General features: G+C 34.9%; 1 protein-coding gene across 1 annotated transcript; it reads right to left on the bottom strand.

The window, feature by feature from the left end:
- Positions 1–86: 86 nt before the first annotated feature.
- On the bottom strand, positions 87–27051 carry LOC148307293 (carbohydrate sulfotransferase 4). The gene is made up of 5 exons (XM_088263644.1): positions 26113–27051; positions 15062–15241; positions 6040–6256; positions 674–1090; positions 87–633 (listed from the first exon to the last, which is right to left on the bottom strand). The coding sequence occupies exons 1-4, from the start codon at positions 26886–26888 to the stop codon at positions 983–985; spliced, it is 1281 nt and encodes a 426-aa protein (XP_088119770.1). The 5' UTR covers positions 26889–27051; the 3' UTR covers positions 87–633; positions 674–982.
- Positions 27052–27741: the final 690 nt, after the last annotated feature.

Here is a 27741-nt window from a genome sequence, read left to right as displayed (position 1 = left end):
ATTTTTTCTTTTTTTCTCTTCTATGCTTTTCAAAGCGTGATCTAACCAAAGAGCTTTTGATGCTGATAATTGTGATTTCTTAAATATTTTACATGTATAAAGTGCCATAGATGATTTCCTTAAATATGTTTTGCAGGTTAGTGAGATATATACGTGTATACTCATGCTATGAGTGAACCTGGCGCAAAGGTTTCAAACGTCTCAAAGGCAAAAATGACTATGGGTGAACCTGGCGCAAAAGTCACAGACACAAACGGCTATGAGTGAACCTGGCGCTTTGGTCACAGAGACACAAACGGCTATGAGTGAACCTGGCGCTATGGTCACAGAGACACAAATGGCTAAGAGTGAATCTGGCGCAAAGGACGCAAAGTCACAAATGGCTACGAGTAAACCTAGCGCTATGGTTTCATGACTATGAGTAAACCTGACCCAAAGGTCTATGAGTGAAAGACAAATGGCTATAAGTAGACCCGATGCGGTCCTCTCAGACACAATGTGCAAACCTGGTGCAAAGGTCTCAGATGCGCAAACGGAAGTGAACCGTGAGTGAACCTAGCGCATTTGTCAGAGATAAATGACTGTGAGTGAACCTAGCGCAATGGTTTCGGAGACAAATGGCTATGAGTGAACCTAGCGCAATGGTCTCGGAGACATATGATTATGAGCAAACCTGGTGCAATAGTCTCAGTGACATACGACTATGTGTAAACCCGAAACAATGGCTATGAGTGAACCTGCTGCAAAGGCTCAGAGACGAATGACTATGAGCAAACCTGGTGCAATGGTCTCAGAGACATATGACTATAAGTGAACCAATGGTCTCAGAGACACGAGGCTATAAGTGTACCCGGTGCGGGGGTCTCAGAGACCCAAATGGTGATGAGTAAAACAGGGGCACTGGTCCGGGAGACGCAGGTCCAGGAGACACGAATGGCCGATGGTTGTGCGGAGGGGCTGCGACGAGGAGCGGACGGTGCTATCACGCCACGCTGTAGTCTCCGAGGGGGTTGAACTCCTTGCTCATGAGGTGGCTCCGGTTGTAGGCCTTCTTGTAGCCCCAGTGCTGCATGGCTTCCGTGCACTCATTCTGAAAGAGAAGAGAAATCAACATCAAGATTAACCAAGTGCTTTCCGTGTCTGTCTGCTGTGCGGGTCGGTGTTGTGGGCGTCTGTGTGCCGGCCAGTGTCAGGTCGGAGCCGGATCTAGCTGACTAATTGAACTAAATACTAATCCCTTTCACTGCCTGCACCGGGGTACTTCTAGAAAATTTGGTGACGGAGTTACAATCTTATATTTATTTAGATTGGCAATGACAGGTATATTGAAATCTTTTAAATGTAAATTCACAGTAAAATCAGGATACAATTTTATGTTGTTTCACATTTTCAATAAATTTCGCAACTTAGTTTGAAAAAAAAAATTGCTTTGCAAGAGCAGGTCTGTCAGGAAGCCTAGATGCTTCTGTGTCAGATCTGGGCATGCGGTGGGACAGCTTTCAATGTAACCAAGTGCTGAGAATCAATATATCAACTATTGTATACTTTGACAACATTTTGAGTGTGTTCAACTACGTGTTCACAAATATGGATTATCTATGTACAATTATAGGAGTTATTTTTATTATTATTATTGTTTGTCCTTTCAACAAAGATGAAGAAGAATATGGATGTCTGGGAATTTACGGGCCTAAGACTATCATAGGCTGGTTTAAGTGATTGGATGAAATTGGATTGTAATGAAATGTATGACTACCGCTCACTCCTTTCAACAACGTCATATATCAAAAATCGCCAATTCTCAGTTGTGCATGTTTTCGGAAAGCCAAGAAAATGTACTATATTCAAGCAAAAATGGCATATTTTTAACTAAATATTTACCCGCTATAGGGTAGAAAGTGTTGTTTTTGCATTTTGAAGAAAATGTATAGTTTAATTATAATTTTTTTTTAATATCCTAAATATTTTTCAAATGGAGAAAAAACATTCAGGATTTACCTAAAAAGATCTTCTAAAAGGTCTAAAAAGTTCAATAGGCTTGATATTTATTTTTAATACATTGTATTGTTTATTTAAACTTTAAAAACGATCTCCTGAAAAATCAAGTTTTTTGATCCATGAGATTGTTCAAAGGAGTGAGCAATATGTGTAAAGTGATCACTTAAACCAACCTATAACGGTTGTAAGCCCCGTAATTGCCCAGACTTCCATATTCTTCTTCATCTGTGTTGAGATGTCAAAAAGTAATATCGATTTTTTTATTTATTTATGTAAAACACATTCTACCAACTTGCGCTAACCAAACCAACAAAAGTTTGAGAAGCTAGATCTGGAGATATATTTGTATGCGGGTGACGGGCAACTAATGTGCTCATACACAATTAAACATGTTCATTATGGTGTCATATCAGCACAAGAGTCACTCTACATACAGATTACTGATTAATTTCTCACCTCCACACTAAGTACTCGACTAGCACTGACCGGCATAATAATTACCGTTAACGTGATACAATTGTCTCATCACAAAAACTGGATTGGTAAACATTGACACAACACATGACAAAAATTGGACTTCATGACTCCCCAGTATGCAGATTTTGTATGGAGGATAACGAAATGCCAATCCACATTCTCTATAATTGTGACGCACTCGCTCGCAAACGAAGTCACATCCTTGGAAGACCTCTACTGGACTCCGAGAAGGTGAAGCTCCTACCACCAAGACAGGTCGTAAGTTACATGACTCACGTAGGTCTTGGTAGTGAGCTGCGATACAGAGGGAGGTCACAATGGACCTAATATGGTCGCAGTGACATGAGGGATGCAAGATCCCTTGACCTCAAAAAAAACGAAAAACATTAACACGTTGACTGACAACTACTACATAACTCTAGGATTGCATTCTTTGCTAGGGTGCCGACTAGGAGTTATCTTGTACTGTGTTTACTTGCCATGTTCCTGCAGCTACCATCTAATTCCTAGTATATCAGTGCTAATATGGGTAGATAGAGCATAGGAAGAGAACAAAAAATGGGAAGAGAAGAATGCTGGCTTACAAAAACTTTAAGTGATCACTTTACATAATATATATATATATATATATATATATATATATATATATATATATATATATATATAAAACACTTCTAAGAATTTGGGTAGTGTGGTTGTCGATAATGGGTAGAATTGGTGAATGTTACACATGTGTAAAGTGATCACTTAAACCAGCCTATGACGATCGTCAGCCCTGTAAATGCCCGGACTTCCATATTTTTCTTCATCTTTGATGAGATGTCAAAAAATAGTTAGAAAATATATTTTAAAATATTTATTTGAACTCTTTTATTTTTAAAACCATATAATTATTTCTTTAAGAAATTTAATAAAAAAAAATCGATTATGTAAAATGTCACCTGGATTTAGAGAAAAATTTGTTACGACTTAACGAATACCGGGCCTTAAAAATGAAAAGAAATAATGATATAATCAACACATTGTTTCTCCTTGGTGACTTATTTCGAGGTCAAATTTTAATTCAATACTTGTCTAAAACAAACTGAATTAAATCATTTTTTTAAACATATTCGTAACTCGTTCGATACGCTTTTATTATGCTAACTATCCATTGTATATGAATTTATTGATGCAATATCATACGGCAGGAATTTTAACTTATTTAACCCTCTACTCTGAAGCCCTCATATAAGGTCTGAAAAATAGCAAAGTTTAAAGTGTCGCCAAATGGTCAAACAGTACTTATCTTACAAATTTGTTTACATTAAAATTATTTTTAGACTTGCTTGATCTGTACGCCACCATAGCGGCTGTAGGAGGAAAACTCGTTACGTTTGCAAACGATGTAACGAAGAGCAATTCGGCTGTCCAAATTTAAAACATAGTAAGGGACATTTTTTTTGTAGTAGGTTTTTTTTGCATTTTTGGACTAAGTAGAGTCTACTTAGTCCATAAATGCAAAAAAAAACCTACTAGAAAAAAATGTCCCTTACTGTGTTTTAAATTTGGACAGCCGAATTGTGTTTAGAGAGTTTTGAAGATTTCCATTCTTGGATATAAAATCTATTTATTTTTTATTTATCATATATTTTTAGTGAATTATGACACTATTCAAAAACATTGCGCTGTTTTGTCATACTGGAATAAACAAATACATTTTATATTACATAAATATGTAATTTATTATCATATATTAACAGTATTATTAAAATGTTATAGTCCTATATTACGCTCTCTCAAATACAAATAAGTCACATACGAGGCCTTTCTGAAATTCCGAAAAATTCTACTTTTCTTCTTCTAACCCTTTAACCGCACCCGATGGTGCATAGGGCACTGCATCGTATTGATGCAGTGTTATCTTGATTATTACTTGTATGAAGGCAAGGTGATCACTCCTGCGCTTCAGGAACCAGTCCAGGGTAATATTAAATAAACATTAGAGTATAAAATCACTAATATTTATTATATATATATATTTTTTTTCTTCTGTGTCTAATTACCTACACAATAAATTCCACACAAGATATTTTTTTTTGCTTATTTTTAAAGAAAAATGTAAGAGAGTGTTAAAAGTTTTTTTGTTCGTGTTTTACATATGCAAACTTTCAGTTTCTTTAATTTATTTTTAAAATATGCTAATGTTAGCAGATATGCAACATACTATGTAACAGAAATGTGATACACATATCTTAATGTTATTTGAATACATTTTTAATTTAAGTTTTATTTAGTAAATACCACTATCATCCGCCAACATTCCGCATCATTTTCAAACACCATATCGCTCACTCCTTTCAAGAACGTCATAAATCAAAGAACTTGATTTTTCAGGAGAACGATTTTAAAGTTTAAAAATATAATGCAATGTATTAAAAATAAATATCAAGCCACTTATTGAACTTTTTACTGTGCAACAGATCTTTTTAGGTAAAACCTGAAGGTTTATTCTCCATTTGAAAAATATTTAGTATATTTAAAAAAATAATTAAACGATACCTTTTCTTCAAAATGCAAAAAAAAACACTTTCCGCCCTGTAGCGGGTAAATATTAAGTTAAAATATGCCTCTTTTGCTGGGATATACAATAGAACATTTTCTGTGCATTCCGAAAACATGCTCAACTGAAAATTTAAGATTTTTGATTTATGACGTTCTTGAAAGGAGTGAGAGATATGCGGAATGCATCAAAACACTTAGGATGAAATTACAAAAACATCAGAAAATGACACCTTACTGTTCAAAAGATGACAAAGAGTTGCTGAACACACTTTAACTAGCTTGTATCATTCATGACTACATATATAAATTTGCGGATTATCGTCTTTATAACTGATAAGATATCATTGACCAGAAGATCAAAACCGTAGCATAAAAGTGATGTTGTGGGAGTATTTGATTTTGTTGAAATAAAAATATAATTCAATCCTATAACCTTGTTCAATTTTGGACATATCGTAATCATACATGAGAAAGTGACCAAGTGCATTGTTTAACAAAAATGTGATCATTGACTATTTGATATCTTACTAGCTTAATATTGCCCTAAAAAAAGTCCCAAAGGATTTTTAACTTGGAAGTATAACATATTGACATGTTAAAAATGACTAACTGCATTGATGTTTATTTTATTGCCAAGCAAAAGTAACTTAAATGGCCCTCCTGAACATTTTATGTTTTGTTAGTTGGTCACTTTCTCCTGTACGACTACGATATGAATATAACAATGGCACTCAAACAATTCATATTCGTGCACAACACTCATTCACTATTCTTCTTCTTCTTCTCCGTCTTATTCCTCATTGCTGAGGGTTGTGGCCCTTGCAGAAGCAATGACTCTTCTCCAGTTATCCCTTGACTGCGCTGCACGTAGCGCTACGTGGTCTTTCATTATAATAATTTTAAAATAAGTATTTTAAATTAACGAAAAAGTAGTAGGAGTCTTTCGTTTTTTACGACTTCTACTCCAACTCCCTCTACAGCCCTTGTATAAACATATAAATTACAAAAACAGATATATACCTGTATGTTCCAGACGTCCTCGAAGTCCAGGTCTCTGGTCCAGTGGAAGGGGGCGCTTTTGGAGTTGCGGAAGGTGGAGCTCACCCCGCCGAGGTCCAGCTTGGTGTGCGTGTCCAGGAACTCCCACACGCGCGCGTGCGAGTCCAGCCCCAGGAACTCCAGCAGCGAGACCACGCCCCGGTACGGGTCCAGCGACAGGTCCTCGTACCGCAGCACCCTGGGGCGAGAGGAGAGCGGAGGGTTAGGTTAGGTTAGTGAAACATCAAGCAGGTTAGGTTAGGGAAGGGGTTCCCAATCTTTTTCAGCCTGCGGCGCACTTACAAGTTTAGTATTTTGTCACGGCGCCCTACTTTAGTAAGCTATTTGGGATAGATAATGTGACTATATATGTATATGCATATCGCTCACTCCTTTCAAGAACGTCATAAATCAAAAAACTTGATTTTTCAGGAGAACATTTTTAAAGTTTAAAAATATAATACAATGTTTTAAAAATAAATACTAAGCCACTTATTGAATTTTTAACTGTGCAACAGATCTTTTTAGGTAAAAACCTGAAGGTTTTTTTCCCATTTGAAAATAAGTATTATATTTAAAAAAAGAATTAAATGATACATTTGCTTCAAAATGCAAAAACGTTTTTAATGTTTAAAAATACAATGCAATGTATTAAAAATAAATATCAAGCCACTTATTGAACTTTTTACTGTGTAACAGATCTTTTTAGGTAAAACCTGAAGGTTTTTTCTCCATTTGAAAAATATTAAGTATATTTAAAAAAAGAATTAAATAATACATTTTCTTCAAAATGCAAAAACAACACTTTCTGCCCTGTAGCGGGTAAATATTAGGTTTAAAATATGCCGCTTTTGCTGGGATATAGTACATTTTCTGGGCATGCCGAAAACATGCACAACAGAAAATTGCCGATTTTTGATTTATGACGTTCTTGAAAGGAGTGAGCGATTTGTGAACTAGACAGCTGCAGTATACAAACAGACTGATAAAACGGGCACAAATGTGTATCAACACTGGCGGCAGCCACTTGACGGATATTTTCTTTTCCATTTAACAGAACAAATTGCGAAGGTCCAAATAAAGATTTCAACTACTCAAAATCGTTTTTTTTAACAAGTTGAAAAGTCATACAAAAACAAAATCGAATTTTTAATTTTGCGCCACCCTAAATTTGTTTCTATTCTGCAGCTGTCATATATCAAAAATCGTCAATTTTCAGTTGTGCATGTTTTCGGAATGCCCAGAAAATGTACTATATCCCAGCAAAAGCGACATATTTTTTACTTAATATTTACCCGCTACAAAAACTTAGCTTCTACATTGATTATGACCAATCATGTAAAAGCTAAGTTTTTCTAGTTGATATAAGCATTAAAAAATTGTCTCTCTGCGCTCCAACATCAGAAGTGCATTTTTAGAATTATTTTTTTAATTAGGTGTAAGAAATCTTATCGTTTTATTAAGTCAATTTAACCGATCAGTTGATTCCCCATATCGCGCACTCCTTTCAAAAAACGTCATAAATCAAAAATCGTCAATTTTCTGTTGTGCATGTTTTCGGAATGCCCAGAAAATGTACTATATCCCAGCAAAAGCGGCATATTTTTTTACTTAATATTTACCCGCTACAGGGCAGAAAGTGCTGTTCTTGGATTTTGAAGAAAAGGTATTGTTTAATTATTTTTTTAAATATACTAAATATTTTTCAAATGGAGAAAACACCTTCAGGTTTTACCTAAAAAGATCTGTTGCACAGTAAAAAGTTCAATATGTGGCTTGATATTTATTTTTAATACATTGCATTATATTTTTAAACTTTAAAAACGTTCTCCTGAAAAATCCAGTTCTTTGATTTATGACGTTCTTGAAAGGAGTGAGCGAAATGTTTGGACCATACATGTAAATATAGAAAGCATCTCGGAAAAGCGATTATATTTAGCTCGTCAGGCCGGCATAAGGTAGCCTTGTTTACGAAACTCGCGGATATAACAGGTTTGCGCTTCGAGTCCCGGTAACGTGGTTTGTATCCATCGCAAAATGTTAAATATTCATACGAATGCATTTCATAAACACTTCGGTGTATTTTGTTTTGAGGAAAAATACGAAAACTCGATTTTCGTTCAGCGCTGGTTCTAAAACTTTTCTTGGCCCGGCGCCGCCTGGAATAGATGATTCATCGATGAACTTCTTCTAACCCCATATTTTTATCCGCATCCAATATTCCATAGGGAACTGCGTAGCATAGACGTAATGTTGTATTTCGTGGAAAAATACGAAAATCTGATTTTTGTTCACCACTGGTTCTAAAACTTTTCGTGGCCCAGCGCCGCCTCCACATGATTCATCTAATTTTCCTCTAACCCCACATTTTTATCCGCATCCAAAAGTGCATAGGGTACTGCGTAGCATTGACGTAATGTTGTAATTCATGGAAAAATACGAAAATCTGATTTTTGTTCAGCGCTGGTTCTAAAACTTTTCTTGGCCCGGCGCCGCCTGGGAACGATTATTCATCTAACTTCTTCTAATCCTAAAATCTCATACGTATCCAACAGTGCATAGGGAACTGAGTAGTACAGATGTAATCTTATATTTCACAGAAAAATACGAAACCATGATTTTTGCTTAGCACTAGTTCCAAAACTTTTCTTAGCCCGGCGCCGTCTGGGATAGATGATTCATCCAACTTCTTCTAACCCCATATTCTCATCTGTGTCCAATAGTGCATAGGAAACTACATAGCTTAATCGTGATTATAGGCATATTTCACGGGAAAAGTACGAAAATCCGATTTTTTATTTTTGTATGACATTATCGCTATAATTGAGAATGGTGTGTGTTGAGATGGTTTGGACACGCGGAACGAATGAAAGGAAAGAACGGTAAAAGAGATTTATGTTACCAATGTAGTTGTAAAAAGGAGCAGAGGAAGACCGAGGAAAACCCAGCATGATCAGGTATGACAAATACTTGAAAGCCGCCGGGTTTGGATTGGGAATAATCGGCGTGTAGGTACGTATGAATGAATGCCGAAGAATGTTTGCAAAGACAGAATGGTGTGGCGTTATATTCTCTCCTACTACCTACGGCTGTGGAGAAGCGGCATGATCGTAAGTTACTCAATTAGTTTTACTTTATATACTAATTTGTCCGCCTCCGTAGTGTAATGGTCAGCACGCTTGGCTACCGTTCTGGAGGTCCCGGGTTAGATTCCCAGGGTGGGTCAAATAAATATAAGTGATTTTTTCACTGTAATATTTATTCAATATTACCCTGGACTGGTACCTGAAGCGGAGGGCTGATCACCTTTCCTTCATGTGTAAACGATCAAGATAACTCTGCGTTTATATGACGCAGTGCCCTATGCACCATTGGGGTGCGGATAAGGGTTTTATTATTATATACAAATTATCATGAATCAGTTTAATGTTGACCCTCCTGAGACTTAAACCGGGGACCTCCCGCGCGGTAGCCAAACGCGCTAACCACTGCACCACGGAGCGGACCCTTCAACGCTTGCGTATAGTATGTTTTTATGCGTACATTCTCACAGTGTAGAGGCAAATTGTTCCAATCCCGTTCACCTTCGCGCGACGCACTCGCTTTGTTCGACCAGTGCCACCAAATTCTCTTTTCTGCTGTCGCCATAACGTTATAAATGTATGAACACTTTTCAACTTTTACTAATATTTAATTAACTTATTAACTAACCACTACGCCGCTCCCCCGCAGGGGTAGGCAGAGAGAATAGAACGCCACACCAATCTCTCTTCGCAAACATTCTTCGCGTCTTCGACATTCATGCATCTCATCATACATACCCGCTAATTGTTCCGAGACTTGACCTGGCCGCGCCCAAGCAGTTGAAATACTTGATCGCGCCAAGTTTTTCTCGGTCTTCCTCTGCTCCTTAATGTGGTATGGACGTGTGGAGCGAATGGATAACGAGAGAATGTCTAAAAAATCAGAACGAGGACGGCCGAAAAAAACTTGGCACGACCAGATCAATCGGAACGTAAAATCTGGTGGTGTCAAAAGTCTACGTAGAGGGCATGTATGACTAAATTTTTTTTTTTTTTTTGGAATCTGAGCCCACCATCCACCCGCAGCAGTTATAGAGTCCTGAGGGACTCTCTGTCAGCTGCACATAGAGGAAAATCTTCAAAATATTTCTGAAGAAATAAATATTGCTCTATTCAATTAATGAGGGGGGAGGAGGATGTACGGACAGAGGCCGACACTTCGTCCCCACCCCTCGGGATCCCCTCATTACCTCTTTTAATTTTAATAAAATAAAAACAATAAGAACACAACAAAAAAAAATAACAATGTTTCCAAAAATAAAAATAAAAAACAGAATACAATTTAAGACGAACACAAACAATGACTTAAAGACTAAAGTAATAGAGAACTAGTAACTAATATTTAAAAACAAAAAAAAACACCGTTATTTACATTAAGAGAAGAAGAAAAAAACCATTAATAAAGAAGGACTTCCTGGGTGAACAAAGGCAGAGGATCCAAATACCACCCCCGTAAGGGGAGGACAAAACACAAAAGAAAGTGTGCGTTCCGCTCGGAAGGAAGCACAGTCCTGGCCGTATCAGCATCCCACAGGAACAGCAGCCTGTCCCACCAAATCAATCTCACCTAGGCGTCCGCGCATCTGAGGAGTTCCCAACGAGATACCCAAGTCCGGACAAACCGACGGAAGAGTGCAAAATTCGTACTGTTGGCCATCAGATCCACATTCCACGCTGGTCGCATGACCCCTGTCAGACCATTCAGCATCTCATCTCTGGCGTCATCCAATAGCACACAATGCCACAGGATGTGTTCGGCCGATTGATGTTCATGTGCATGTATGACTAGATGAATGGACGTGAATGAAGTGTATGTCAGGACAGAAGAATGTGGCGTTCCATTCTCTCTGCCCACCCCTGCGGGGAAACGGCGCAATAGTAGTAGTAGTATTACATATTTATATTTGTCTGACACTGTATAGGCATGTTAAGTAGCTACCGTGTTAGAGGTCACGGGTTCGATTCCCAGGAGGAGTAAATAAATATTTTACATTGAAATATTTATTTAATATTAACCTGGACAGGTCTCTGAACCTCGGGAGTGACCACCTTGCCTGCATGCAAGAAACGATCAAGATAACACTGTGTCAATAGGATGCGGTGCCCTATGCACCATGGGGTGCGGATGAGAGTTTGAATGAATTTACTATAACCGTTTATCGTTTTATATTTCATATTTTGCCATGTGTATGTCCCAAAATAGGTAACGGAAATTACTCATCGGGAATATTATATTTGTGACTTATGTAACATTATATATGTGACTAATTTATGTAGCTTAATTTTTTCTCTCTTTTGTGTGTATATTAGATTAAAATGGATAAAAACAATAAAAAATATATGTAAAAAGAACTCCACCGACAAGACACACATGGTGGCTTGGTGAGTCTCTGCAATTTAAAAAAAAAATATGTTTATAATTGTTCTTTAAATAAATGTATACATATTATTATTTTTTTATTTACATCTCATCAAAGATGAAGAACAATATGGAAATCTGGGCATTTACGGGGCTGACGACCGTCATAGGCTTCATTCTTCATCTTTGATGAGATGTGAAAAAATAATATGAAAATAACTCCTGTAATTGGAGATAATCCAGATTTTGGGAATAAGTATTTGGACACACTCAAAATGTTGTAAATGTATACAATTTTTGTAAATAAAATTGAAAAAAAATATATAGATATTTAAAAAATTAATAATAAATAATCCATCACGCACTTCAAGACTCGTCCAACTCAAATCCCATTATCATAATTACGTTTTCTTCAAATTACGTCAATGATATGCAAAACCTCGTGACCGCCGATTGCGGTTGCCATATGCTAGACATGCAACGTCGGTCTCTCCGGTACGCAAGGTTGGAAGAGCAGGCAGACTTGCGGTAGCGAGGTGCCAGGTTCGAGAGCGGCCAACGGTACATTCGGCCACAATGCGCCCACGATAAGGTACCACACTCACCGCATGGAAAGTGGTACAGCGAGCCGCAGATTGGATATCGCTTGTCCTATTTAAAATATGATTTATTTTAATATTACTTAGTCCGCCTCCGTAGTGTAATGGTTAGCACGCTCGGCTACCGTTCTGGAGGTCCCGGGTACGATTCCCAAGGGGGGGGGTTATTAAAAATGATCATTTGAAATGATATAACAGAGAAGCTCAAGCGGAACTCGTCTGTCCAAACTCAAAACACAGTAAGGGACATTTATCTTATAGTGCGTTTTTTTGTATTTTTGAACTAAGTAGATTCTACTTAGTCATAAAAATGCAAAAAAACGTACTACAAAAAAAAGTCCCTTACTGTGTTAGTTTGGACAGCCGACATGGCCTGAGGATGATTAATATTAATGTCTCAGACGTTTCTTAAAAGTTATTAGAGAAGGTGCATTTTTACGCGGAGAGGTAATTCATTCCATAGTCTGGCCGCTTGGACAGAGAAGGAATTTACTGAAGGATGATGTGTTATGGCGAGGAAGAACGAAGTGATAGACCATGATCTGAGTTTCCTGGGTTTAAAGAACGAACGGTTTTTCATCATGGAGACACTAGCAATACTAAATAATAGCAAAAGTCTCTTATACTCGTATGTTAGTTGTCTAATTTTCACAAAAACTCTTTTAAAATGCCTGAAAATAAAACAGAGTATGTATGTCTTGAATATTAATGATTTTTTTCCGCATACGAAACTATTATTTGGCCTCTACACTGAAGTGTGGGCCTATTCTCAAAGCCTTTCAAAGTTATAATGTATTTAAAAGTAACATTATTTTATATCAGACACTAGATTTATGATATATCATGGTTCAATTTTCGAAGCATAGTTCTTGAATATTAGAATTTCACTAGATACACCTATTGGTGAGATGAAAGAAGCTTTTTTTACTGAGCAGAAACTCTTTCATTTTTATGTGAGGTTCGAATCCTGTATTATAATCACATACCGCTCACTCCTTTCAAGAACGTCATAAATCAAAAGTCGTCAATTTTCAGTTGTGCATGTTTTCGGAATGCCTAGAAAATGTACTATATCCCAGCAAAAGTGGCATATTTTAACATAATATTTACCCGCTACAGGGCAGAAGGTGTTGTTTTTGCATTTTGAATAAAAGGTATTGTTTAATTATTTTTTAAAATATACTAAATATTTTTCAAACGGAGAAAAAACCTTCAGGTTTTACTTAAAAAGATCTGTTGCACAGTAAAAAGTTCAATAAGTGGCTTGATATTTATTTTGAATACATTGTATTATATTTTTAAACTTTAAAACCGTTCTCCTGAAATATCAAGTTTTTATTTTATTTATGGCGTTCTTGGAAGGAGTGAGAGATATGCGAACTAATGCGGAGCGTTTGTGAATAGCACCACCGCTTGCAGGACTTCACGGCTGTTTGTAAATAGTTCCGTAGTGTATTTTGACGAAACCAATCGCTATTTGCATACAGCCCGCGCACGTATCTGACTCCAATGAAAGTAAAAACGTCCGACCAGTTTGGCAAATCGCAATTGGCGTAATTACCCGATCAGCGGTTACTCAAATTAGCGTATGTACTTTTGCAGACTGTCGGAAATAATCTAATTATGTGCGTGTTGTTACAAATGACCTCTGCGGATCCGCGATTTTACAAAAAATAATTATTAATAATACAATTTTAAAATGCGAAATGCGTTCTCTCTGCTACAAAATGTTTTATGATACATAGCTCACTCCTTTCAACAACATCATATATCAAAAATCGTTATTTTTCAGTTGTACATGTTTTCAGAATGCCCAGAAAATGTACTATATCCTAGCAAAAGCGGCATATTTTTAACCTAATATTTACCCGCTACAGGACAGTAAGTGTTGTTTTTTCATTATGGAGAAAATGTGTTGTTTAATTATTTTTTTAAATTTACTAAATATTTTTCAAATGGAGAAAAAACCTTCAGGTTTTACCTAAACAGATCTGTTGCACAGTAAAAAGTTCAATAAGTGGCTTGATATTTATTTTTAATACATTTTATTATATTTTTAAACTTTAAAAACGATCTCCTGAAAAATCAAGTTTTTTTAAATATATGACTGTTGAAAGGAGTGAGCGACATGTTCGAATGATGATATAAGGAAAGAATCCAAGGCTGAGATAATCGATCAAATTAAGAATGGTTTGTTGAGATGGTTTGGCCATGTCAACCGAATGAGAGAAGACAGAATAGTAAAAAAAAATATGAGGCGAATCTGATTGAAGCACACGACCCCCGATGTCATGCGGAGACCCAATAAGCCATAGTAGATGGCTCTTTTGGCATGGCAACATTGGACACAGTGAAAGAGGCAGGCATAGAGAGACTTCAAGGAGACACTTGCCATAGCAGATTGCTCCCATGCCAGCATTGTTGCCTTGTAAAGGAAGCAGGCATAGTGTGCCTTCAGGCAGACATCGGAAGCACATGACCTCCGTTGTTAGATGGAGACCCAATAAGCCATAGTAGGTGACTCTTTTGGTATGGGAACATAGGACACAGTGAAAGAGGCAGGCATAGAGAGACTTCAAGGAGACACACGCCACAGCAGATGGGTCTCCTTTGTCAGCATAGAGAGACTTTAGGACTCCCTCATGAGGATGTATAGTAAAAAGACAGACACACTCACTTAAACCTCCTCGGGAGCAGCACCCGAATGTTCAAGTGAATGCATCTGTCTACCATACACCCTTGCACGTTGATCTGTCATGCAGGGGTTGCATGTTGATGTTGATCTGTTGTTGTATCTGTCCACCATACACCCTTGCATGCATAGGGTGTATGTCAACATGCTGTTGACATACAAGGATGTATGGTAGACGGATACACTCACTGGAACCTTCAGAGAGATATGGGAAGCACGCGACCTCCTGGTCCCTCGTCCGGCTGATGAATGAAGATATGGAGACACTCACTTGAACCTCCTCGGGTGCACGGCCGCCAGGCGCACGGCCGCCGCGTAGTCGGACACCATGTCGGCGCACAGCAGGCCGGGCCGGTCGCAGTCCGGCCGGCCCGGGCACCAGTTGCGGTGGCGGCGCGACTGCAGCACGCCGCGCGGGTCCCGCACCAGCAGCAGCATGCGCGGCCCCGAGCTGCGGACAGGGAGAGATGGACAGTCAGTGTCTGTCTGCTGTGCTGGTCGGGGTTGTGGGCGTCTGTGTACCGGCCAACGTCGTGTCGGAATCGGGTCTAGCTGACTAATTGAACTAAACACTAATCCCTTTCGCTGCCTACACTGGGGTACTTCTAGAAAATTTCTTGTATTCATTTAGATTGGCAGTGACAGGTATATTGAAAGCTTTTAAATGTAAATTCACAGTAAAATCGGGATACTATTTTATATTGGTTCACATTTTCAATAAATTTCGCAACTTGGTTAAAAAAAAATTGCTTAGCAAGAGCAGATCTGTCAGGAAGCCTAGATGCTTCCGTATCAGATCTGGGCATGCGGTGGGACAGCTTTCAATAGTGGGGGACCTTCAGCGATCAAGTAACGTCTAGCAGCGATAACAGACACCAGATAGCAATCGCAGATTCGAGGAAAGCATAGAACAATGGAACGACCGGCGCGGCTTCGCACGTCCCGGGTATCGAATAACGTCTGGAGATGACATACCGTTACCGTCTGGACAGGAAAGGATCTGGAGGGTATACGAGTATATAGGCTGAGTCTCCAGTAGCTAGCTAGCATCTCATTCCTCCACCGGAAGCTACACAGTTCAATACAGTTCTCCACCAGTACCGCGACTAGTACCATCGTTTTTTTTAATGTTGTGAATCGATCATTGGACCTTTGATCCAAAGTCCTTCACAAACCACACGGCCGCAATTCTCAAATATTACCTAATTTTAACATGTCAAGTAAAAACCTTTATTTACTAAAAAAGTTATACATATATTACATGACATCATTTTAATTTCAAAGGAAGGTTAAAATACAATCTGAGAAATGTACTGTAAATGTAAACATATTTAATTTACACAAAAAATGTATTTAATACAGTAATAAATGATCTTCGTGAATCATCGATTTAAGTAATAACTCAATTTCACTTGAAATCGTGAGTTTTTTTTCTCTTCTTTTTAAAATAAAATTATTAGTAAAGATATATACATTTCTGAGATCATCATATCTATGTTTTATACATTTTTTTAAATCTAGATACTTATGTGGAAAATTATTTTCATATTTCAGAAAGAAGACATGATTTAGAAGGCATGGCCTAGGTGACGTTGGCCATGATAGATAAACAAACGCAGATATCGCTCACTCCTTTCAAGAACGTCATTTATCAAAAAAACTTCATTTTTCAGGAGATCGTTTTTAAAGTTTAAAAATATATTAAATTGTATTAAAAATAAATAACAGGCCATTTATTGAACTTTTTACTGTGCAACAGATCTGTTTAGGTTAAACCTGAATTTTTTTCTCCATTTGAAAAGTATTTAGTATATTTTATAAAATAACTAAACAATACATTTTCTTCAAAATGCAAAAACAACACTTTCTGCCCTGTAGCGGGTAAATAATAAGTTAAAAATATGCCTCTTTTCCTGGCATAAAGTACACTTTTTGGCATTCCGAAAACATGCACAACAGAAAATTTACGATTTTTTATTTATGACGTTCTTGAAAGGAGTGAGCGACTTGTGATATTTGTGGAGGTCCTCATCAAAAAGTTACATTTCCAATACTGCAAAAAAATCTTCAAATGCGAATCAGTTCTGTTTACTGTATTCTATCAAAATCTTAATTAAAGTTGCGACAAAACGTGACCAATCCTGTGTTATACCAATATGAAATCATTAAATCGCACCAAAACTCAAAAAAAGAATTCAATCCAATAACCGTGTTTAATTTTGGATATATTACCCAACAATTCAATATGGAATTCTACTAACTGTCTGCAGTTACAATATATATATATATATATATATATATATATATATATATATATATATATATATATATATATATATATATACATATACATATATATATATATATATATATATATATATATATATATATATATATATATATATATATATATACATATATATATATATATATATATATATATATATATATATATATATATATATATTTATATATATATATTTTTTTTTAATTACCTAACTTCCAAGTGACTGAAATCTAGCAACGCCTTATGCAACAACGCTTATAATGACCCTACTCAGGCTTCAACTTTTTAAGTTTCACAGCCTATGCCTTCTCGTGAGTGGGTTTACTCTTTATGTTTAAAGTTACTATAATTTCATGTAATTCATGAGTGAAAATTCTAGGCAAAAACACTCGCCTATAAGTAAATTGAATGAATTCGCTCGCTTATTACGTCCGCATTTCCGCGATTTGAAACGATTATTATGTGAATGATTTTATTTCGATTATGAATATTTCAAGTTTTGTCACGATTTCGCCTCCGTGTGCATCACCAGGTCATCACGACAGCCTTGATCTTTACAGTTATGAACTTTCATAGAGATGATTTTCATTTTATTAATAATTAATGATCAATACCAAAAAAATCACGAAGATCCGAGTAAAATTGTCTATCATTAGACATGAGCGATCGAAATATAAATATAAGATATAAAAAATAAATCAAATTGTGTCGGGCTGTAGTCCCGTGGTTGGTGTCGCGGACTCTTGAGTTAGTGTCTTGGTTCGAACAAACTACCACAATTTGATAACTATTTCTAATAATGAGCCGCTTAGGCTCACAGAAATAGTATGAAATTGAAGTTTTTTTTATTTATTGATTTGGCGTTTAATTTGTAGAACTCCATTTTAATTTATGTATTAATTTTAAATCAAACACAGATTTTTTGAGTCTACTAAGTTACCAACAATTGTATTAAGCTTTAAAATATTAATTCTCTAAAATATGGCCATGTCAATAAATTCTTCCTTTCCCAGAAAATAAATATAAGGGTACATACCTATATCCCCCATCAGCTACAGTTGTCTCCCATAAATTATTGCTGCACGTGTTAAAACTGTCACTTAGAATTGTATAGCTACATAAGGACCGTAGTCCATTTGATCTTCACGTTCGTTTGATAATGCCCAAAGAAGGCGAAACAATTGTCACAATATAATTTTTTATGTGTTTTTTTTAATAAAATACAACTTAGTAGACTTAAAAAATCTGTGTTTGATTTAAAATTAATACATAAATGAAATTGAAGTATTTTTTGGAATAGTAAAGACACAAATTTTTCACTTTTTTAATAAAAAATTAATTTAATAACGACTTTTTTAAAAGAATTGATTGCTTATTGCGCATTTCTATCTCCTAATATATTTGATAATTCGACATCAAACATTTGAGCTGGAAAGTAATGTAAACCGAGAAAAGGTAACGAATAGCATTCTACGAGGGTAACTGAATAAGTGATGTCTGCCATAAGTAATGTCTGCCAATGTAATAACCAGTCTGATGATGTCGGCAACGACGAAACCCGGTCGCTGGTCAAATAAAAATAAAGTGGAAAAGCTAAAAATATTGGTTTTAATCTAATAATATATTAAAAATGCAATTCCATCACCAAGTGTCAGTGGATAATTAAATCTATTGAATAAGTAAAAGTTATCCTTTAGTCACATCTCTACAATACACACCAATGTGTGAGTGAGCTCTCAGCACTGTCTATGGTTGATAGAAAATATAAAGGCCGTACCGCGAGAAATTAAAAGTTTAGAATTAAAGAACATCACAGCGGTCTTCTTAGTACCTAATTACATATTTTTCGGAATTTGCAAATCGCATAATTGATACAAATCACTCATTTCACTCTCATAAACTAAGATACACCATAACTACACCTAGCACCACACAAAGGTCAAATTATAAATAATTTAGAAAATATAGAAATCCAAAAAAACTTCAATTCTATTTATTGATTTGGCGTTTAATTTGTAGAACTCCGTTTTAATTTATGTATTAATTTTAAATCAAACACAGATTTTTTTGAGTCTACTAAGTTGTATTTTATTAACAAAAAACACATAAAAAAATTATATTGTGACAATTGTTTCGCCTTGTTAGGGCATTATCAAACGAATGTTTAGACAGTTATGTTGCAGACATTCGTTTGATAATGCCCTAACAAGGCGAAACAATTGCCACAATATAATTTTTTTGATGTGTTTTTTGTTATTAAATTCCACCTTAGTAGACTCAAAAAATCTGTGTTTGATTTAAAATTAATACATAAACTTCAATTCTAATCATAATTTAATAAATAATATATTGTTTCAAAATTCTTCACCTTTGGTTTCCATTTTTACTTTATTTTTAAACTCCGCCCCCTTAACGAATAGAACGGTAAAACAAATTTACGAGGCGAATGTAGTCGGGAAATAGGAGCAGAGGAAGACCGTGAAAAACTTGGGATGAACAACTATTTCAAAAACTTAAATGGTCGTAATAATTGGCATAATATATGGGGAAATGCATGAAAATGGAAGAGGCCAAAAGATTGTCTGCAAAGTCAGAGTGGTGTGGCGTTCTGTTCTCTCTGCATACCCCTGCAGAAACCGGCGTGATGGTAAGTTACAAAAACACTTAGATAACGCCGTTATTATTTGGCAGATAAGCTACGACGTCATATTTTGAATTGAATAAATAATTTATTTTTTTACATAATTAAAAATGAGTTGGAGTAACAAAAGCCGAGCTTAATGATTACAGAAAGGTTATCTAGAGCTAAATATAAAACGCAAACGGAGCGATCATCATGAAAAAACATTTTTATTGCAAGGCATTATCCAAAATGGCTTCCGTCATAAACGAAATGCGTACACAAATACATTTAAAAAAAAAATTGAATGTTTTTCGCAGATACTTTGTGGCACATTTTATAAACTTTAAAAAATGAAACAATAAAAAATCACCCAAAAACATTCCATTCGTAGCTAACAAGTTGTCATTTGGAGTTGACGTATTCGCTACGCAATGTACAATAAAAACAACATTAGGAGTTTTTTAAATCATATATTTTAAATCGTATTTTCATATGGCCTATGGTGTGTGGTCTATGGTGTGTGTTTTGGTAAGGGAAGGGTAATTAACTATGAGTATTTAAATGTTTTCACAATTTAATACATAAACCCTGATGATGACAAGGTTCTTGTCGAAACCGGTTGGTTAAAGTGTACCAATAAAAAGTGGGTAAAACAAAGTTGTTTTATTTTATAAAGTTTATAAAAAATATCTAAATAGTGTGTACTTTGAACTGACCATATATTGTGTGTGTCCAAATACTTCACTTTTACTTTATTTCACGACAACCATCTTTGATTTGATTTAGAAAGCTTTTATTTAGCAGAGATCCTTTGAGATAGGTGTCGGGTTGTGGTCCCGTGGTTAGTGTCGCAGACACTTTAGTCAGATTATTTTTTGACATCTCATCAAAGATGAAGAACAATATGGAAGTCTGGGCATTTACGGGTCTGACGACCGTCATAGGCTGGTTTAAGTGATCACTTTACACACGTGTAACATTCACCAATTCTACCCATTATTGACAACCACACTACTCAAATTCTTGGAAGTTCTATATATATGAACCAATTTAGAAACCTTGTTCTTGAATCACTAGAACTTCACTAGAGACATCTATTGGTGAGATGTAAAGAAGCTTTTTACTAAGCAGAAACTATTACATTAGTATGTGAGGTCTTTAGTCAGAGTTTCTCGTTTCGAACCCACTCCACCACAATTTGATACCTATTTCTAATAATGAGCGGCATAGGTTCACAGAATAGTATGAAATTGAAATATTTGTGTAAATAATAAAAACGCATATACATATTTTTTTTCTCTTTTTTTTTAAATAAATAAATTGTATGCAAGATCTGGGCCCGGATTATTTTATATACTAGGAAATGCCTGAAGGCGTGATTTAATTTTTTTATGCAGGTTATACGTTGAGCTGTTATTTTATCAACAACATGTTGAGTGTGTCCAAATATTGTTCACAAATCTGGTTCTCTCCACTTAGAGATATTTTACATTTTTCGACATCTTAACGTAGATGGAGAACAATGTGGAAGTCTGAGTATTTGCAAGGCTTACGATATGTCATAGGCTGTTTTAAGTGTCACTTTATGCACGTGTGTACCATTATCACTATCAGAAGTGGTATAATCGTGTCATATAAATTGCAAAGGAAAAGAAAATAAAGTCACTTTGTGGTGTCATATGTATCCATTTTCAATTTAAATTTCACTTGGTAAATACCACAATTTCTTAATACATATTTTGACACTTATTTCGATCCATTCCGTATCTCGGTGTTTGTAAATGACGCGGAATGCATCGAAACACGCGTCACAATAGATTTCAAGAAAAAGTGGTACTTTTTTACCAAGTGAAATTTAAATTAAATATGAAAATTATTACGCAAGAAAATAATGTCCCAAATACATTCGACCCTTTTTTGTACCTGCGTAAATTACGTTCTAAAGGTTAATGTTTCTAGGTTAAGTGAAAAAATATCACTTATTGGATCGATATTCATTATACGGTACATAAACTTGGTACTCATAAGAAAGTGGTGGCCCAGTGTTGTGCTAGAAAGCCTACGTCACAACTATACAGCAGGTTTAAAAACCTCGGGTAGGACCAATTTTCGCTCACTCCTTTCAACAACGCCATATATCAAAAATCTTCAATGTGCATGTTTTCGGAATGCCCAGAAAATGTACTATATCCCAGCAAAAGCGGCATATTTTTAACTTAATATTTACCCGCTACAGGGCAGAAAGTGTTTTTGCATTTTGAAGAAAAGGTATTGATTCATCATTTTTTTGAATATACTAAAATTTTTCAAATGGAGAAAAAACATTCAGGTTTTGCCTAAAAAGATCTGTTGCACAGTAAAAAGTTCAATAAGTGGCTTGATATAAATTTTTAATACATTTTATTATATTTTTAAACTTTTAAAACGATCTCCTGAAAAATAAAGATTTTTTATATGACGTTGTTCAAAGGAGTGATCGTTTTGTGTTAAATTATGTAAACACGATTAGTTTCGAGAACGTCCGTAGTTCTCGAAACTAGTCGTGTTTGCTTAACAAACTAAAAAGCGGTGTAATAAAAGGTTTTTATCGTATTTTTATATTGAAAAAATCGCATTATTCCACAAAGTTGATGCCAAATCAAAGAAGGCGAGAAAGCCTACATTTCAACTATACAGCGGGTTTTAAAAGCTCTAGCAAAACGGAAAGGACCACTTTTAAGTTAATTAATGTAAACACAATTATATTTATTATTTTTTTGACATCTCATCAAAGATGAAGAAGAATATGGAAGTCTGGGCATTTACGGGGCTGACAACCGTCATAGGCTGGCCTATGAACAAAAAAAAATAACTCCTGTAATTGGAGATAATTCAGATTTTGTGAACAAGTATTTGGACACACTTAAAATGTTGTAAACACAATTAGTATCGAGAACTACGGACGTTCTCGAAACTAGTCGTGTTGACAAAAATTTAAAGTTGTAAACAAACTCATTTGATGACTTCCAATCCCTGTGCATCTAACAGCGATAAACTTTTAAAATTTTGTTTAAAAAAATAAAATAAAGCATTCTGTGTATATTATTCTGCGCTCGGTGGGGGAAGGGTTAATGATGGATGTTAATGTCAGGTATGAAAGGTTTAATATCAACCTAACCTTAATGTGATATTCATAATCTTGAGTCGAAAAATAAGCCGTTAATTCATTCCATACAGAGGCAGACTTACGTACATATGTATTATGTGTATATATATATATATATACATATATATATATATATATATATATATATATATATATATATATATATATATATATATATAATAAAACCCTTATCCGCACCCCAATGGTGCATAGGGCACTGCGTCATATAAACGCAGATCTTGATGGTTTACACATGAAGGAAAGGTGATTCAGGTACCAGTCCAGGTACCTGAACCAATATTGAATAAATATGACAGTGAAAAAAACACTTATATTTATTTTACCCCCCTTGGGAATCGAACCCGGGACCTCCAGAACGGTAGCCAAGCGTGCTGACCATTACACTACGGAGGCGGACAGATATATACATATATATATATATATATATATATATATATATATATATATATATATATATATATATATATATATATATATATATATATATATATATATATATATATATATATATATATATATATATATATATATATATATATATATATATATATATATATATATATATATATATATATATATATATATATATATATATATATATATATATATATATATATATATATATATATATATATATATATATATATATATATATATATATATATATATATATATATATATATATATATATATATATATATATATATATATATATATATATATATATATATATATATATATATATATATATATATATATATATATATATATATATATATATATATATATATATATATATATATATATATATATATATATATATATATGTATATATTTATGTATATATATATGTACATATATATATATATATGTACATATATATATATATATGTACATATATATATATATGTATACATAGTACATATGTACATAAGTCTGCCTCTGTATCGACTTCTCTTCTTCATCAAACCCACCCCAATGGTGCATAGAGCACTGCATCATATAAACGCAGTGTTATCTTAACAGTTAACACACAGAGGAAAGGTGATCAGCCCTCCGCTTCATATACCAGTCCAGGAAATATTTGTGTGAAGAATAAAAACACATTTTTTTTTCTTCTTCAAAAAAAAAAATGACTGCCTAAGCCAGTCGAAAACAGGCCGTCGATGGCGAGTCCCGTGAGTGCCCAAATACACGTAAGTTTGAGGTTTGCTGGTAGGACGCGTTATATTTTTGCTTAGCCATTTGTGATGGAATTCAATATGAAATGACATAATTGTTGACCTTAAGATATCATTTTGATTACAAAGCCACTATTATTTTTATTTAATGTGGTCAGAATTTGCTAGACTGAGTTTTATAAAAATAAATGTATACATATTACATACTGATCTTTTAAAAATATTCAATGTATATGATATTAAGAGGATATTTCTTCAATATATGATAAGAATTATAATTGAATGTGTGGTTTCATCATAATGTACTGAAATAAAAACCTGCAATAAATAATATAATAGTATTATAAAGAATGTGTCGGGTTGTGGTCCCGTGGTTAGTGTCGCAGACTCTTGAGTCAGAGTTTCTCGGTTCGAACTCACTCTACCACAATTCAATACCCATTTCTAATAATGAGCCGCTTAGGCTCATAGAAATAGTATGAAATTGAAGTATTTTTAGAAATAATAAAAAACAAAAATATTTCTCTTCATAAAACTAGAGAATATTATTTTGTAACATCTCATCAAAGATGAAGAAGAATATGGAAGTCTGGGCATTTACGGGGCTGACGACCGTCATAGGCTGGTTTAAGTGATCTCTTTACACACGTGTAACATTCACCAATTCTACCCATTATTGACAACCACACTACTCAAATTCTTGGTAGTTCTATATATATAAACCAATTTAGAAACCTTGTTCTTGAATCACTAGAACTTCACTAGAGACATTTATTGGTGAGATGTAAAGAAGCTTTATTAAGCAGAAACTCTTATATTTAAAAAAAACTCCTGTAATTGGAGATAATCCAGATTTTGTGAACAAGTATTTGGACACTCAAAATGTTGTAAACTAGAGAATATTTAAGAATATACTTATGTAAGAATAAATAAATGATATTTTTAAGGGAAGAAGTTCAATCATTGCTATGACTTCCAGAAAATTTCATACCAAGAATCAGGGAACATAAATTATTTTAATAATTGATTCGGTAGTCACTTTGTGATAATATCTACCATTTTTAATATCAGTTTTACTTGATAAATACCACTATTTCCTCCATTAACCTTGGAAATAGTGGTATTTACCAAGTAAAACTTAGATTAAAAACACACATAATGTTTAAGAATGATTATTTTTTAGAGTTTGTTAAAAAATTTAAAGATAATAACTAAGCAGACAAAAACGATAACATAGAAATCCTAAAAATTATCAGTACAAAAAGACATAAACTGCAACATTTAAAAAAAAAAACTTTAAAATATGAATAATAATAATAAACCCATAATTGATAATGCGAGTAGTCCACTTGCAAACACCATTATGTTAAAAAATTAAGTTTTTTAGCTAATGGCGGCAATCGGTAGAAGATTAAACCTTCTACCGATTTGAGCTTTTTTGAGAGAATTAATTTCATTTTCGCAAGAGAATTCATTTTTCTATTCCATTTTGTTCGTAACTTTACTAGCTTTGGCAGATTACGTTAAACATAGAGGTTAATATTTTAAATCTTTTATCGGTGTGCAAGTAGACTACTCATATAATAATGGCTAAAGCCAAGGTAAGTCCATGTTACCAGTAATAAAAAATGAAAGTAATAAAATAAGAAACAGTTCCTACCCCCTCTTAATCCTTGAACGTCCCAAGGACACAACTCTAAAATTTAGATTTGGCTTCAAATTAGGTGTTTAAAAATGATGGGGAATGCATAAAGTGACTAAACGTCCCGTTTTTAGATAGCCTGAACACATAATTTTTTCATATTTATAGTATTTTTTCCTGTTATTTTCTTTATCAACATTCCTTTTCGTTTTATTAATATATAAAAACTATGAAAAAATACGTGTTTTCTTGAATATACATACTATTACGTAAAAATTGGTAGATGTATCATTTTGAGGACAAAAATAAATAGTCATCAATGCATCAAAACATGTGTCATGATAGATTTTAAGAAAAATTAAAGAAAAGAAAGAATATGATATGAAAATATGAAAATTATGATGTCGATAAAACAGTAAGTACCTGTCGTCTCCCAGGAGTTCTTCGGCCAGCTTCAAGCGCAGTCGCACAACCTTCATACTCTGAATAGGAAACAGTTTGCAGAAGCGTGTCAGGAATGTGGCGTTCCAGCACACTTGAGGGAAATCCAGACACTGCTCCCACAGTCTCTCGTTGTGCGTGAACAGCCAGATGTGCTCCTGACCGTACTCCAAGTACGCGTACATATCGTCGTAGTCACAGTTCAACAACTTCTTGAGATTCCTAATAGCGGTCTTGGCGTGCGGGGGCCCGCGGATTTGAACGATATCGTAGTTTAATAAAGGTTCGTAATGGTAGTAATTCCCAGGCACTGCGTTTAGTATGTCACCTAAAAACGTGGACCCAGAGCGCCAGGTCGTTATGATGATATTCCTCAAAGGAGTACCGCCAGTTTCCGGCGTGAAATCGGATAATTTCTCAGCTTTGACGCCAAACTTCCCTTTAGGGTACTTATACTCCGCCATCTCCATCGCTATCTTGTTCCTTTGCAGGTTTATAATGTCGTCCATCGTGAACGTCAAGTTTTGAGACATCTCGATTTGTTTCTGCTGCAAAGCGAGCTTGTTTCTGACGGCTGTGTTTTGATTCTGCTGACCTGTGTATAGCTGATTTTCCACAGACAGGCTCTGAATCGTTCTGCGGAAATCGGGCGCCGGTCTGTAATTGATGTTCCCCGAAAATCTGTGGCTCGCAAGAAGCAGGAGCACGCAGAGACCGCCGATGAAACCGATTCCGTAAAGATTAATACGTCGAGACATCTTGGATTTGAGCGATTCCAGTAACTTTTTTTTAAAACGGAGACAGTGGTAATAACGGATTTGAATGGAGATTATTTATTGTCACATTTTATTTACATTCGTAAAATACGCGAACAGTTTGTCCAATATTTATAACACGCACGCTGAAAGCGCTCGATCAACTGAGAGCCATCTTTAATCTGCTGTCAAATTGAGTCCACTGTAATGTTGCCAAGGTAGGAAATATAATTTCGCCATAAAATGTCGCTAGGTATGCGAAGCAGAAAAAAGATATTTCGTAATTTGGCGAAACAACTCCTAAATTTAAAATAAGACCTAAAACTCCTCAAAACTATTCATTTTCTATACTCAATAAAATATTGGGATGTTGGACTAAACGGAGAAGATTCACAAAAGATGGTAGAATATAATATGCGACATAAAGCTCAGAAACGGTTTGTGTAAAATAAATTCTTGCAAGCATTATTCTGGAAGTGAGAAAGTCAAAAATAAATTTCAAAATGTTTTCCAACATTTATTGAAGCGAGTGTTTTTGCCTAGAATTTTTACTCATGAATGGCATGAAATTATAGTAACTTTAAACATAAAGAGTAAATCCACTCACAAGTAGGCATAAGCTATCAAACTTATAACGTTGAAGACTGAGTAGGGACATAATAAAGGGTGTTGCATAAGCCGTAGCTAGATTTCAGAGTCACTTGGACGTTAGGTTATTAAAAAAAAACATTTATTGATTTTGATCTATAGCGATAATACTTAGTCGCGATGTCATCATGATGACGTCATGTGTGTTAAAAATATAATAAGCACACTAATTAACTAAAGTAAACCTTTTTTGTTTGAATGACAACGG

The sequence above is a fragment of the Brachycentrus maculatus genome, unplaced genomic scaffold (genome assembly GCF_059751285.1).
Source record: "Brachycentrus maculatus isolate JH-2025_06_01 unplaced genomic scaffold, ASM5975128v1 h1tg000202l, whole genome shotgun sequence".
In the NCBI taxonomy this organism is placed as follows: Eukaryota; Metazoa; Arthropoda; class Insecta; order Trichoptera; family Brachycentridae; genus Brachycentrus; species Brachycentrus maculatus.
This window is presented reverse-complemented; position numbering and strand designations above follow the sequence as displayed.